Source organism: Petromyzon marinus, chromosome 25 (assembly GCF_048934315.1).
Source record: "Petromyzon marinus isolate PM22_M1 ecotype Great Lakes invasive population chromosome 25, UKy_Petmar_22M1.pri1.0, whole genome shotgun sequence".
NCBI lineage: Eukaryota > Metazoa > Chordata > Hyperoartia > Petromyzontiformes > Petromyzontidae > Petromyzon > Petromyzon marinus.
In genome coordinates, this window is record NC_133691.1 from 5,389,482 (window position 1) to 5,404,793 (window position 15,312).

At 47.4% G+C, this 15,312-nt stretch overlaps 1 protein-coding gene across 4 annotated transcripts in view; it reads left to right on the plus strand.

Annotated features, from left to right (window-relative positions):
• LOC116945929 (uncharacterized) overlaps nucleotides 1-15,312 on the plus strand; it is a 75,206-nt gene that overhangs the window by 34,726 nt on the left and 25,168 nt on the right. For all 4 annotated transcript variants that reach the window (XM_076069656.1, XM_076069655.1, XM_076069657.1 and 1 more), the window contains one exon: nucleotides 2,055-2,558. In XM_076069656.1, the coding sequence (XP_075925771.1) occupies nucleotides 2,055-2,558 (504 nt within the window). The remainder of the gene's footprint in view (nucleotides 1-2,054; nucleotides 2,559-15,312) is intronic.

Here is a 15,312-nt window from a genome sequence, read left to right on the forward strand (position 1 = left end):
GACCTCCTGTATACCAGGCGAGGTAGTTAACATCTTGCCACCACAATACCTTTATGTCTTCGTAGCGCTGCCACTGTTGACTTCCCACCAGATGATGCGGGACTCGTCAGGCAATCCTCTAGTAGTTATTATTAGCTTTGTAACAATTCACCGCATTTAGATGACGTGCGTCAAAAACAGTGTGTTCATAAATCAATCACTTACGATGCATGGAACAAATATATAAATATATGCGAGTGCAGCTTTTTGTTTAAATAAAACAACACAGACTGGGCAGGCCAGACAGAGCAGACAATACAGATGAGACAGAACAGATGAGACAGAATAGGATTGATTTAATCAATTTAATATTGAGGTGGAGACAGAAAGAATAATTAAGGACCGGTGTGTGTGAGTGCAAATGAAGGGTATTTAATTGTAAAAGTATTTCTCTTAAGTTGCAAATAGTTTTTTGTATGTAAATGATCTGAATTACAGGAAGAAACCCATCAACAAAAATTAGTTCACCATTATCTAGCTCCGTGTTGCAGTTGAAGTGTAAATGCAAATTGCACGAATTGTGATGCTTCAATGTTCACAAAATTTGCCGAGTGTGTTTACAGCTGACAATTACCCCGAGCAAAAATGTAAACCCACACCCTGGAGGCAACCTTTCCATGTAATTGCTGTGCCTTGATCACGAGCCACATTTTAATTACAGAAAATCGCCTTCTCCAAAAGAAGCGCGAACTGACTTAACGCTAATATAATAATGACAGTAGCCGCAGGGTTTGATTTTTTTTTAAATTCACACACGTGCACGGTTTGTGATGGTGTCAGCCTAAACAACGTGTTTGGTCGCACCACTTGGATGTGAAGTCTATGAAGTGATTTGGGAATCTGCGTGTGTGTGCATGCTGACTCACGGCAACTGGGTCTGTCCCGTGTCCTCCTGCCAGCGAGCCTTCGACACGTCACGTGACCTCAAACGTGCACCGAGCCTGGCACAAGCGCCGTGGTAAAACCACCGCCACTGAGTTGGCGAATGGCGGTTGTTGACTATGTGAATGCACATTGGTGATCCTGTGTGGTTTTTGTTTGTTGTTGCCACTTTCTCCAATTGCATTCCAGTTCCAATCGTTGCCATGTCATAAGACGCGAGAGCTTTCTTCCAGAGTTCCCACAGAGAGCGGCACACCACCTGGGTGTCGGAGCAGTGGTTCCCATCCCCTCTGGGCCTGGGAAACACTGTTAACCCTCCAATTGTTATTCACAGACCACCGTGCAGTAAACAGCAAACGTGGAACGTTGGTCCAGTGGTTTTGAAGCACATGGTCAAAGTTGGCCGAACGTTGAACGTTAACTGGGATGGATGGTGTTTTGTGAGACAACGTCATACCTGCACGATAGCCTTGCAGACCGCAGAGAATCGCCCGGGAAGATAACATTCTGAATTCCCCCTGCCTAGAGTCTTTGTTGAATGTCAAAAACGTTTCAAACTACAGAGCTAGAAAGAGCTAAATTAAAATGAACAACCACAATTTCATACAATGGAACCTTTTATCTTGACTTAAAGCTTTCGTGACTGCAGGAATTCATATTTTTTGGGTCTTTCGGTAAAGTGACGTAGATAGGTTCAAAGAAAATAACAAACAAAAATAACAAAAAACTACGACCTTCCGATCACAACATAAGCGATCGTCATCGTCTTTTTACCTCCTGATGGCGATCGCTTGTGTTGTGATCGAAATGTCGTAGTTTTTTGTGATTTGTATTGTTATTTTCTTTGAACTTATTTACGTGACTTTACCGAAAGACCCAAAGAATATAAAAATTGGACCTTTTGTTGATGCTGTTGTGGGGTCATTGGTGCCGATGCTGCAACCGTGAACTCACTACGACGTCACGACCCAGTTCAATCACAGCTTTTCCAAAACATGGAATTCAAACCAACTGTCTCTGTAGCGCTTGGCTCGGTGCCCTCACGTGAGCACTATCCCCCCCCCCCATACCCCCCCCGCCCCCCTCGAGCCACATGGCCAGACCTCCATTTGCGTTTCCCTCGCCAACCACAGGCGCGCACGGAGAGAAACGAATCGCGGGACGAGAACCGCCAACTGAAGCAGCGCCTCGACGGCCTGGAGAGGGAGCTCCACCAGATCCAGATGGAGAAGGACCGGGCCGTCGGCGACAACCAGACCCTGCGGGAGCACCTGGACATGCTGAGGGCCTGCCTGCATCAAGCCGGCGTGCCAGACCCCACGGCGCGCGACGTCGACTCCCCCGCCGACAGGGAGGCGGGCAGAGGCGCGGACGTAGAGCGGGAGAGAGGCAGGGAGCTGGAGAGGCAGCTCCAGGCGGAGATGGAGCTGGAGCTGGAGAGAGAGCGAGCAGATGGCTTCATGAGCAAGTGGGGGCAGTTGCCGGGGTTGGCCCGGAGGCCCAGCTTCGGCGCGGAGAAGGAGTCAGCGCCACGGGACAGCATGCCGGGCGATCACCTGGCGACTCTTCTCTGCCGCGACGTGGGATGCGCCACTGGGGCTCTTCCTGTGCGGCGTCTGTCAGCTGCCCTCGAAATGGTGAGTGTGGCAGGGTGAGTGTGACAGGGTGAGTGTGGCAGGGTGAGTGTGGCAGGGTGAGTGTGACAGGGTGAGTGTGACAGGGTGAGTGTGATGAGGCCCACCAGCGTTGCTGACTCTGCGAGATTTTTCCAAATGTTTTCTTCTTATTCTTGTATGTGTGTTGAACTTCTTTCACACCGTACGTAGCCAACAGTGCTAATTGAAGGTGCGGGGGAAGGACAACAAACTTAACACAAAAAAACTGTTCTAAAGAAATCAGTTTTCAGTCTGCACGTGAGCGTTTCCACTCAGTTCTATCTAAAGCTACGTTCCTGTATTGCTAAGAGTTCAAGGTCTGTCCAGCATAAGATATTGTCCAACCCTCTTGTTCTAGTTTATCCTCTATTTATTGATCTTTGGGGGCACTTGCTTGCCATGCCATGCTTTGTGACCATCTACCATCCATCATTGTTTCATGGTCAAAGTCATCATCAGCATCATCAGCCATGATCACTGCTGGATGAAGGCCAGTCCCCAAGTTATCGCCCAAGTATTGTACACAACGAGTGTTGCACTTCATTGTTCCTGGCGCGCATTGAAATTTCAATAGACGTGAGATGAGTGTGCGTTATTACATTGTCTGTGGTCAAGGATGTGTCCTTCAACAATGCTTGAAGTCAGCGGGCATGCACCGGTGACTGCCGGGTAGGAATTCACAAAGGTGTGGTATCGTGTTGTTAACGTATAGAGCCATATTTCCATATTGATGGAATAGATCACCAAAATAGATTTCTTTTATTTTGGCGATTGGAAGTTTTTACAAAAGTCACAGAATGAACCAAATTGCTGTGTATCCTAAATGAGATCCGAATAGATGAAACTCCTGCACCGTGCTGGCACAAGGCCCCGAGATGGAGCGATTAAATCGGGGTACATTGAAAGTATGAGATTCATCACGGCCGCATTTGAATAAATTATGGTGATGCAAACAAAAGGTGGGGGGGGGGGGCCTTCGACCGACGGAGACTAAAAGACCGATCGTTATTCGTACGTGGTTTCATTTGTATTGGGCCACAAATATCTACGAATCTAAATGTATGAGGAGCAGTCCGGATGATCCTAGTAGCAAAAATAGCAAATGCTACGGGCCCCGCACTTTCAAAGGCCCCGCGCTAAATGCTTTCAAGCTATCAATTCCGGTTCAGTGATTCTGCACTTGCTCTATTACTATAGTACTATACTGCCTTCGACTTTTATGTACGACTGGGTGTTTATGGTTAGCGATTTGTCGTATTATCTGACTGTATAGCAAATGAAAAAATACAATTACTTTACTAAGCAAGTTACAAATTTGTGTTTTAATATTTGTGTGTTTTTATGTAGGGCCCCTTTATAACATATGCTACAGACCCCGCACTAGCTTAATCTGGTACTGATGAGGAGGCCCTCGTCCAGAAATACATTGGTAAGAGGCTGTCCTTTTACATGTGCAGCATTGCATGGCGATAATGCAGATTGCATGAACAATGTGGCAAAATGCAAATCAAAATAGGAATCGGATGTGAAGATATCTCTGGGCCATCTCTGCCTTTCCAATGACCTCGTCATTACAACAGTCGATGAAAATGAATTTCCTGGAAACGATTAAAGAGCTTCACTCAGAAGGCTGGAAAGTTTGTCTTAAGATAAAAAAAAATTGCAAAAAACAAAAATCACGTACCAACAAACTTGTAAACACGTTTTGTAGAAATAATTAGTGGAGGGTACAATTTGGATTAGGATAAAAAAAACCTATTAATTAAAAAAATCAAACAAGATCGGCATTGAATGCTTTTGAAAAGCTGTAAATGGTCATGAAAAGCAACATACACATTGTGCCAGAAGAACGACAGGTTTAGTCGTCGCGTATTACCCGCGATGACATTGAACCGAAACGTGAAGACTGATGAAGGAAAAATCTAACAAGAGATGAATGGAGCACCGAGAGGGCACGGGGAGATGCACGATTTGGAATTACACTTTAGAGACTGAAAGAGGGACGCATGGCTCGGGGAACAAAAGCCAATTCGGAGACATCGCCGCGTTGACTGTGAAGGAAACGTAAGTGGGCTCTGGAAGGACGCGTCGCTGGAAGGGATGGAATGGCGGCTGATGGATGAAACCGCTTACAGAGTGACAGGCGAAAGATGGAACGAACTTGCCCATCGTCGGATGACCACGGCCTTAAACGGAGCGACGAGGATGCCGGCTCGCGAGTGGCAGCGAGATGGCTTGGGAAATATCGCAGGTTTCGCGAGGGACGGCAATGGGAGGCGATCATTTAGTGGTCGATACATAATGGCAGGTGATCGTGACAATGAGAGGTGCTGCATGCCCTTGCATGGGGAATCACAAACTGAACCAAATGGTTCGATAAATAAACGGATAAGTCGTGTAATAAGTTTGAAAAGAGCGTGGTTATTTTGCTTTGTTTCTGTCCAAGCTCTGGTCAGCACCATTAGACCGCAAAACAACTCTTAAAGGGCAACGTCCTGCCCGTTTCACTGAATATCCATACACTAGGCAACTCCATTGGGGTTCATCGCAGATCAAACCCATATATTTTACCCCTACAATTGCGGCTGCGGTGAGCTCGTAAATGGTGCGGTATAAAAACGGGCCACACAACAACAAATAGTCAGAGTGGAAACTCTTTCATAATTGAGTTTTCTGCGTGAAACAATAACAGGATATCTGAAAATGAAGCCTTCCCGTCACGATATCGGCCCCTGCGAATCATAAACATTCTTACCCCTCTCGTGTCGCCAAACGAACACAACAATATCACTTAAAAGCCATGGAACCCCCCTCATTGAATCCACCTGGGACCAGCGTAGCAGCACCGTATCCCAGGTGGCAAGATAAGACACTGGGAAGATCGGATTGACCAATTTGTAAATGTTCTGTCGTGGCACGTAAAACGCAAGTGCAGATTGTTTTCTGATAGCGGCTCGGCAATCGTCTTATCGGTGTTCTTCGCTAAACTTGCTGAAGCGAACGAGACGATCCTCGTTGCACTGCCAACTGGCGCAGTGTTTTCCGAATAACCGCGTAGAATAGTCGCGTTTCTAAAATAATTTTAGAGGGCAATTTAATTTTTGCGCTGGGCTTTCGAAGCGTCGTCGCACGCTTCTCTCTCGCACACGCGCACACAAAGTAAAGTTATATTTAAACAAGTTTGTCTCCTGAACTGGCCCGCATGCACGCACGCACGGTTGTAGATCACCGGGACTCATTCTGTGTCAGCTTGCAAATTGAACCTAAATTTGGCCACTCACATGCTTTGCAAATTTAGCAGCAGCAGCAGCAGCATGAGGGCGTTGGGAGTGCTCATGATTGTGGCTGTTTTTGTTTGTTTGTCTTACAGTCCTTCCTGTGTACAATATATAATTTACAGACGTGGCTTCACCTTCTAGCCACCACACAATGGCTCGTTGTCGGCCCAAGGAGCCCCTCGGAACCCCCGTAGCTATTCCGCTGGGACATACCAACGGCCAGACTTTAACAATCTGCCTCTAAGTGAACTCTGCTGTCCACAAAATCTGGCAGCTCGGCCGCTGGCTTTAAAAGAGGGACTGCCCTAAGCAAGTGTTCAGCTCAAACATCAAATGCCGCCAACAGGGCCAGCTTTGCCAGGCAGTTTGCGCACGTGGTGATTTGGTTGAGAAGTACACGCGCGGGTGTGTGTGTGTCTGACCGCTCCGTGTCTGCTGTGCACGTCAAGGACGTCAAGGACTTCCCAAACTCAAATCACCCAACAACTACAATCCTATGTTGCCGTCTTTTAACTTTCTAACCAAGCGCGCATATCAATAACGACATGATATTGACGAATGCGAGACGGCGAATTGCGGTTGAGTGCGAGGAACGGAGAGTTGTCGAAGCCCCGAGCGAGGTGACGCATGCGGTTCGGCGTGGATGATCGAGGCTCTTGCGATGTTCGTCATAAGGTCGTAATGTCATCACGGTGTGCGTGTGCGAGCCGGTTTCATCGTAAACAGATGCGGTGCGTCTTGAACCCCCCACCCCATCTCGTAGAACGAAGCTCGTGGGGGCCACCTAGTGGGAAGTGACTCCGCATCGACGTTGGTGCTCGGTGTTTTTGTTTGTTATCACTGCCGCAGAAGTACTCGCGTGATACATTTAGGTTTACCATTGTGGTACACGTCACGTTTGCGTAAGTGCCGTGGCGTTTTAAAGTGGCAGGAAAAATTGTCACACTTCATTCGAGTGGCTGAGAATCAGGCTGATATCCATCAGACACACACGATAATTTGGTAAACACAAAAAAAACCTGCATTGTGGTTGTGCCCTTCCAAATCAAGAGAGGGCACCGTAGGAACATCCCACGGTTCCTTGTGGTCCCGCTGCTGTTATGTAACTATAAATATTTACCCCTCTGCGTCACTCCACTGCTGGATGAAAGTCTACCCATGCCGTGTCATCGTAGGGGCTATTTATGGGTTGGTGAAGCTGGGTCCCTGGTCCAGTTCAGTGATGTTATCCGTGGCGGGAATCGAACAGAGGCCACCCTTTGCTGCTGCTGGCGTGTATCAATACATGATCGCACAGTTGAAACTCCTCTCTTATTCCTATACATTGTACGCAGCCGATCACCGATCGCTGCGGTCAAGTTATCAGACACGGTTCATCACGTGGAGTTTCCCTCTCCGATTGTAAGGGCCTCGACTGCAAGAGAGTTCCAACTCCACTGGAAGACAGCGAATCGTAATCGTAATATTTATTTATACTGGAGGAATCCGATGAGCTGTAAAGCTCTTTTTCACGCATGTCCAGTAGGAGCACGGGGTCAGAACGTTACAGCAACAAACACTACGAAAGCACGAAAGGAGTGCAAAGTAAGTAAGTCGTGAAATAAACTTTCGAGGGTAAAATACCCGAGCGAACAAACATGTGCTAATGAAATTAAAGTAGAATCCTGCTCCAAAGCCACCCTATAATGATGCTGTGCTGTGTATTTTAAAGTTTATTCTATCGCTGTCAACGCCTTCCAGCGGTGTTGTAAATCTCTTGCAATGGAGGTGCTCTCAAAGCGGACAGGAAAACTTCGCATCGTCGATTAAGTCGAATCGCTTGACTGGGATCACTGATCCAAATTCCTGTCATCCACCTGATAATTATTATTCCTCTCATCGGAGCATTTGTGCGGATAAGAGGAGCCACCTAGGATCCACCACTATCGGCCCCCGCGTCAAATCGGGCGCGTGGCGCAACGCCTCGCTGGCAGATTTGCGCGGAACGCCGCCGACTTTAAACACTTTTCCACGCGTATCGATTTTCAGGCTTCGTCGAACCGCTTTTAAAGACGTGCCCGTGATGCAAGATAGCGCTCCCCGAAATTCCGCACGCGGCAGAAGAGTGTGCACATTTGGCAGCCTACCACTTATATCGGTAGGATTGGCGAGTTTAAGATCTACATCGACTGGCGGTCGGGATTTTAAGGTGGGTCCTAAGTCTCACCCCTTCGCCCTTCACCGCAACTGACCAACCAGAGTGATGAAGTACCGTGAAACAACACCTGATGGACCGACACAGAGTGGGAAGGGCATTCACACAGTACTGGACTGATAAAGGGCCTGTAAATTATTATTACTAAAGCACAGTAGCTGTTTAGTGAAGGGTAAATGTTATTCCTGCGCCGAACATTATCTTGCCCCCTACGCATGACATTGATTTTACCTTGTATGTCAGTAAGCTTGGGCTGGCCCCGTAGTTCAATGGTTACACAGTGTTATCGCTGTACACTTAGTACAGACAGAGCTGGCACAATCCAGTACGGCATGACCATTGTGAGCTGAGGGTTACTGTCACCAATGTAACATATTGCAATACGTGCTCTGTAACAGTATTTAAAGCAATCACGGCGATTCATAATACTGTTAATGCGAAATAAACGCCAGCAACAAGAGAAATGTACAATATCTCCTTTGGTTCTTTCGGTAAAGTCACGTAGAATGAGAATAAAATAATAAATTGATAAAATAAAATAACACAATAAATGTACAATATGTTTACCCGAGAAAACCTCGACGAGTTTACAGACACTTTCACGGAAGGGCCCAAACTTGGAATGTAACACAGAGAAAAACCCCATACAGATTTGAGGCAACAGCACTCAAACGTTCACGTGAATAGGTCAAAAGCAGCATCGTCCGTGACTTCAAGCACGTGACCTGTGCATGAGCTACCAATCTGGTCAGCAAATCGCTGGATTCCAGGTGCGGACCACTGTGAGGACTGTGTGTCATATGCCCCCCACCCTCTCCCCTCGTGGGCTGGCAGCACCACCGCCTCGTGTCCTCTGCGACGACGAAGGGGAAGGGGGTGGTGGCGGGGGGGGGCAGGCAGCAAGCGCTCTCGGTTGCTGCTCGGGGAGCGTGACCAGCGGAGGAAACCCGTGGGGGTCTCGTGGGGTCCCGCTTCTCGGAAACGTCCACCGCATTCCTCAACATCTCTTTTCTTTTGCGAATGTTTTCCGACCGCGCGCCCCCACCCCCCCACCCCACCACCATCACCACGGAGTGAGAGTGCACTTGGCGCAGCGAGCAGATGTGTGTGCTACGATCGGAAATACAAAATAAGACGGGGCCCCGGACGTGTCACGCTCGCATGACAACCCCCCCCCGCCGCCGCTTGCTTCGAAGGTTAAGTTCGGTGAAGGTCTCGCGATTTTTTTCATTTCCGAGTGCCACTTGCAGAGGTCAGTGTTTTCCCACTGCGCGAAGGCTTTATCCAGATTTTATTATATTTTGTCCGTTTCCTTTTTGTCACTCGTATCGATTACGCAGCGAGGAAACGAAACAATCTTCTGCTGATTCTTTAGAGCGCTTTGTGAACGCTCGGCCATCTCGAGCCGCGCAACTTCTACGCGAGTCAAAACCGCCACAAGCCAGCACTTGGTAGGTGAAACATCTTTTCATGGGCTTGTCTCTGCCTACCTAAATGCCAGCTCTGAGAAGAATAAAAAAAAATCAGGTTGACTGGCATACGACAAACTCTCTAATCTCTATTGCAGAGCATGGAGGAGGGGGGGGGGACTATCTCGTGAAGCCCTCTCGTGGCGAGCAGACCTCGACATTGGCATTTAGCTACCGATCATATTGCCATCATATGCAAGATTAGAATTGTGTGGATGTGAAAAACCCCATCTCTTGCAGTAATCTCAGAAGCAGATCTATATGATGCCTTCTGCAGGCCATTCTCTAACACACAGGGTATTCGCCGCCCTGTGAAAGTTCTGAATATACATTATTACTATGATTATGACTTTAGATTAAAAATTAATTGGTATCACAGGGGCTTGCCCATTGAGCTTGCAAGCTCTATTTTTTAGGGAGCTCCCCCGGAGGGGTAGAATAGAACATTTTAATAACTCAACAAAGCAGCATTGTTACAACTGTCCAAGCAGGGCAATTGTAATGTATGTTTGTTGAACTTCTTTTGCACCGTGCTTAGCCAACCGTGCAAATCGGAGGTGCGGGGGAAGGACAACAAACTAAACACAAAAAGCAGTTAAAAAGAAATTGGGTTTCAAACTAGATGATTTAAAAGCGCATAGCTCCAGTGGATTCCTAAAATCGGAAGGAAGATCGTTCCAGACGGCCGCAGAAGCGCATCCGAAAGCTCGCGATGCAGTGACCGTCTTTGTTCGATGGGGGAAATATTTGTTTTAATGAAAAGTTATTAATTCATTACACCATTTGTATGTGAACCATAAACCATTTGTATGGCATGATGATATTTGTCGCGATGTTTGATTTCCTATATACATAAAAAAATTACAACATATTTAAAACAATGATCTAATATCCTCAATTATTGACAGTGTATTGAGTAACTGAATTAATGTCCTTAATTATCAAAGTCAAATGAAATAATTTTCAAATATGAAAGTTATTGCGCGTTTTAAAATAACTAAAATAGCAACTTATGTCATGCCATACATTGCATTGCAGCTCTTTCATCATTCAGTGCCGTTTTAATCCAGCACATTGTGTTGTAAACAGCACCACCAGGTGGCACTATGAGATAAGGGCTCTGATGGTAATTCCAATCAAAATAATAATTATAGCTTATGTAGATAGCGCCTTCCATGTGACAAGGAGGTGGAGGGTGGGGTAAGAAGTGACTCCAAATTAAAAATTAAAATGTCTTCTGAAAAAATATACATTTATTCAGGCGAAAGGACTTCAAGATCCCAGCCGAACCGGACTCCTGACAGCCTTGGTTAGAGAGTTCCAGAGTGCGGGTGCTATGGAAGGGAAGGCCGATTTCCCATGAACGTCATGGGGTTTATAAATGACCTTAACCCAGTAGGGCCCCACAGACTCTTACAAGGTGTAACACTCAAAGCTACACACAGTTGGATTCAAGAATCCAATGCTGTACAGACATCTCCTGGTGATATGCCAATCTATTTCAGTATTCAACCGGGTACAAATTTGACGAGATCGGGGCGTGTTGAGAGTAATCTGGTCATAGCAATAACAATTATAATTTATAATCCTTTGCCTAACCACTGTTGGATGAAGGCCTTCCCACGCAGTGTCACTGTTAGGCCGTATGAATAATAATGAATATTACACATGGAAAAAAAACTGCAGTAACTAATTAAGAATGCAGTTTCCACCACAATTAGCAACGTGTTGCTCGTGATCACTTGGGTGGGGGTCCAAGATGCAGGGAGGGCTGGCGGGTGGGGGAGCTGGCGTCAGACGCCGCGACATGAGGGGTGTCATGTTCGGATTTAGTTCCCTCGCGCCACCACGCTGAATGAGCGCTTTTACATTTGACCGTTAACGACGTCTTGACATTTCTCTTTCCCCGTGTGCGAGCAAACGCACTGCATCTGAGACTATGTGAACGGACAAGAGGTGCGCCCTACGGACCGATGCAAATTCGCTGTGGCATCTGATACCTCGTGGAAGATGGTTCCCTGCCTGAGCTCCTTCTGCGGCACAGCGATGCCTGGAACTGATTTCTCTCTCTCTTCTATATTTGAGACGACGGCAGACGTAAGGCAAGGAGTCTTACCCCAACCTTATCAAAGCTATAATTTTGACATCTGATAAGGTGGAGGTGGTCTGTGATAGCCTGTCGAGCATTATAAGGGGATCTTTGTGCTTGGCCGTGCATGTGTGTGTGCGTCTGTGTGCAGAGCGGTAGCGTAGCGGTTAGCGCTACGCTGTGCTATGAACCCGGCGACCTGGGTTCGATTCCCGCTCACAGCCAACACCAGTGACGATTATCTTTACCGGTCCTGGGCCTTCCCTGGGTAGACTTCGGGCCCCAAATTAGTACCTGGTGCGGTGTGTAAATATCGCCACTAGGGAGACAAAGGCGGCTGGGCGTGGTACTGGCCAACCACCCCCTCGTGTGCCGTGCCGCCCTTCGTGGGTGCTCGCTAACAACACCTGCCCCAACAGTCTGTTAAGGCTATACAGGAGAACTTTGTCTTTGTTTAAAGCGGTGGAGCAGTGGTTAGTGCACTGCACTACAAACCCGGTAACCTGGCTCTGATTCCCAGCCATGGAGAAGATCAGTAGCAAGTCGCGTTGGTTCCTATTGGTTGACACGGCCTTGCATTAGGATATCCTGTGGTCTGTAAATGTCAGCACTTGGAACAAAAAAAAAGGCAGCCAGGCATACAGCTGGCCATACCACCTCCTTGTGCAATGTCCTTGCCTCGGCAGGTCCTCAATAGCAGCACTTGTCCCAACAGTTTGTTCGGCTGCAAACAGAAAATATTTGTGTTTAGCTACGGGACCTTTTTTTGCCAGCATCAAAGCATGAAAAATATGAATGTTTTTTTTTCCCTTTCCGGCAATAAAACAGGGGTTAGGTTGCCGAGTCTCGCCAGTATCAGACCAGAGAACGCCATGAGGCGAACAGTACAAAGACCATGCACGCATCGGAGCATTGATAGCTCGGGGTGAGCCATAAATGTTATGCCATGAAGAAGTCTGTCTTTGGTGTAGACCCATCAGTTTCAAAGACAATTCATATATTATCAGAGCATGTTTTTTTGCATGTTCACCACAAGTACTGCGTGCGGTTGATATTTGGCGTTTGAACATCTTACCACCAGTTTTATTGCCAGAAAGAGTCCAAACCAATTTTTATTGTTCATACTTTGTGTTAGCTTTAATGTCTGGTGAAAATGACAACATATAGTGGGTTACACAATGGGCTTTGATCGTGATTCCCTGGAGCCAATCCCTGGGCAGGATGCACATCTTCATTCGCCTTGTAGGGTGGTAGATCGACTTGCTCTTGGTCTCACTGTGTGAACATCATCGGCTCGGGGGGGAAAATGTGTCGGTGCATGAGACTTGCCAACACCGACGGCTCCACACGCGATGCAGATGTGCGATAGGTATGGCAAAGAGAGGACTTCATCCAGCAGTGAATAAAACAGGAAGGGGCTTGTACATGTACACGATTGCGTGAGGTTTATTATATTTGTGAGTTCACGTGCAGGTAACGGAGTGAGTTAAAAGCAATAAAGCAACGCATTCAAATTGCAAGACATCTTTGTTCAGTCCAATTTAAAACCAGAAGTTTAAAAACACACCGGGGTACAAAACGGCTTCTATTATCAGAATGTTTTTACTTCTCATCCTGGAGGATTCCGATGTGCTACGAAGCTCCCTTTCACAGATGTCCAGTCGTGGGCGACTCGGCAAGTTACAACGCTGGTCAGTTTAACACGTAGGCTTTTGCGACTGATGCTGCCGGTTGTAATTACCGGCGAAACGTTACGGTACTCGAATTGTAAATGTTGATGTGGGTTTACTCTCCCAACACACCAGGTTTGCTGTTCTAGTAAAGAATTGGCTGTGTCGGGTGGTGGCAGGTTGATCGACACATATTTACGCGATCGAACCCAAAAATCTCTTATGGATACGTTGTTCAACTTTTGGGCGTCCTGCCAGAACATGTTTTTTTTTAATGTTCACCACAAGTATATGTGGTTAACGCAGACATGATTCCCTGCAAAAGGTTTCAGTTTGGTGTTTTAGCATCTTAACACCTGTTTTATTGCCAGAAAGGCTAAAACCTCATTCTTATATTTTGATACTGGCAACGGAGGTCCCATGATGGATACAACGCTGGTGTTGGTGGCGTCACACGAGGGAGGGCACTGCCACGCTGTGACAAAGGGGGCCTTGAAATAGCGACCGAAGTGCCTCGCCTCTGGGCCGTGTCACCGCCCTGGCCCAGGGTCGGACCAGGCAGCGATGTGTTGCCACGCGCGCTCCATGCGTGTCGCCCCGCGCCGAGCGCTCGCTGGCCCTGAATGAGCAGCACCTGCGGCCATCATTGTGGTGGTGTGCGTTGCATGCGTGTTCATGTGATGGGCAGCCGTCTTGAGCGGGTCGCATATTTCCACGTGTGTGTGTGTGTGTAGTGCGGTGCTACGAACCCGGAAACCCTGAGTTTGAATCCCGCTAATGGCCAACGCTGGTGGCAATTTTCTGCATGGGCCCTTCGCCTCGCCTAGGTCGACTCGGCCTTAAATGAGTACCTCGTGCAGTTGTGTAATCATCAACACTGAGGAGACAAATGCGGCCGGTCGTTGCACTTGCTCCAAAAGTCTGTTGAGGCTATACGGGGGGGGGGGGGGGGGGTGGATCTTTGTCTTTGTGCGCACCCTCGCCTTGACACGAGCACTGCCGCACACGATGCCACCGCCACTTAGCGGTGAGTGGAGGCCGTTTTGTTTATTGCTGTGTGCATGTTTGTGTCAATGCCCATTTCGCTCGTCCGTTTATCTTCATGGCAGTTGCGTGGCGGTTGCAGTGACTCGTGTGCGACGTGCTCCGTAACCTGGTGACTCGAATTTAATTGCTGGCCCCCCACGGCTAACATCAGTGGTGTGATTTCACATCTGAACTGGTCCTGGGAGAGCGCCCCTAAATTCATCCGAAGCGGCCACCCAACGATGCGGTGAAGTACCATGGAACAACTCCCCCGAGCGACACGGCGTGAGGATGGCTTCGTCCAGCAGTGGATTGGCTTGCATCCCACTGGGATTTTTGCACACAGCGTTGGTGCACGGCGCTATTTCAGGAATATTTTTTATGTTTTTTCCTGGATTTTCTGTTTGCACATGCACAAAGTCACTTTAAGATGTTTTTCTTGTTCGTGTTTTTGTTTTTTTGTTTGTTGCGGTTGCACCCGATTCAAGAGCCGAATGGCTCACAGGGCTATACCAAATAAATGAAACTATGAACTATGAACTATTGACAGAGGGCTTGGAAATTAGCATCTTACATAGCAGGATTAAAAAAAACGAAAGGATGGGAGAGAAGGGGACAGAATTTGGTGGGTGGGTGTGCGCGCGGGTCACTGCGGGGAGTGCCGTGCAAAGCCGAAGCGTGTCAGATCAAATCCCTTCTTCTGTACATTTTAACACGCCCGCTCTTTAGCTCCAGCTGGACTGCTAAGTGCATTTTGTGCAGCATCAACTGAACAAACAACTTAGATTAAAAAAAAACACGAAGCTATAAAAACCACGAGGGGGCTGGATCCCGGCGATCCGGACTGCACTTTCCACAGAACCGGTCTGTCGATTAAAAAATAAAAACCCATCTAAAATGCACATGAAATGGGAAAGACATTTTCAAAATAATAGAATAGTTTCCACCCTATATACTTTGCAATATGTTACGTAAGTTACATAAATGCATGATAGAATGCATGAAGGCGA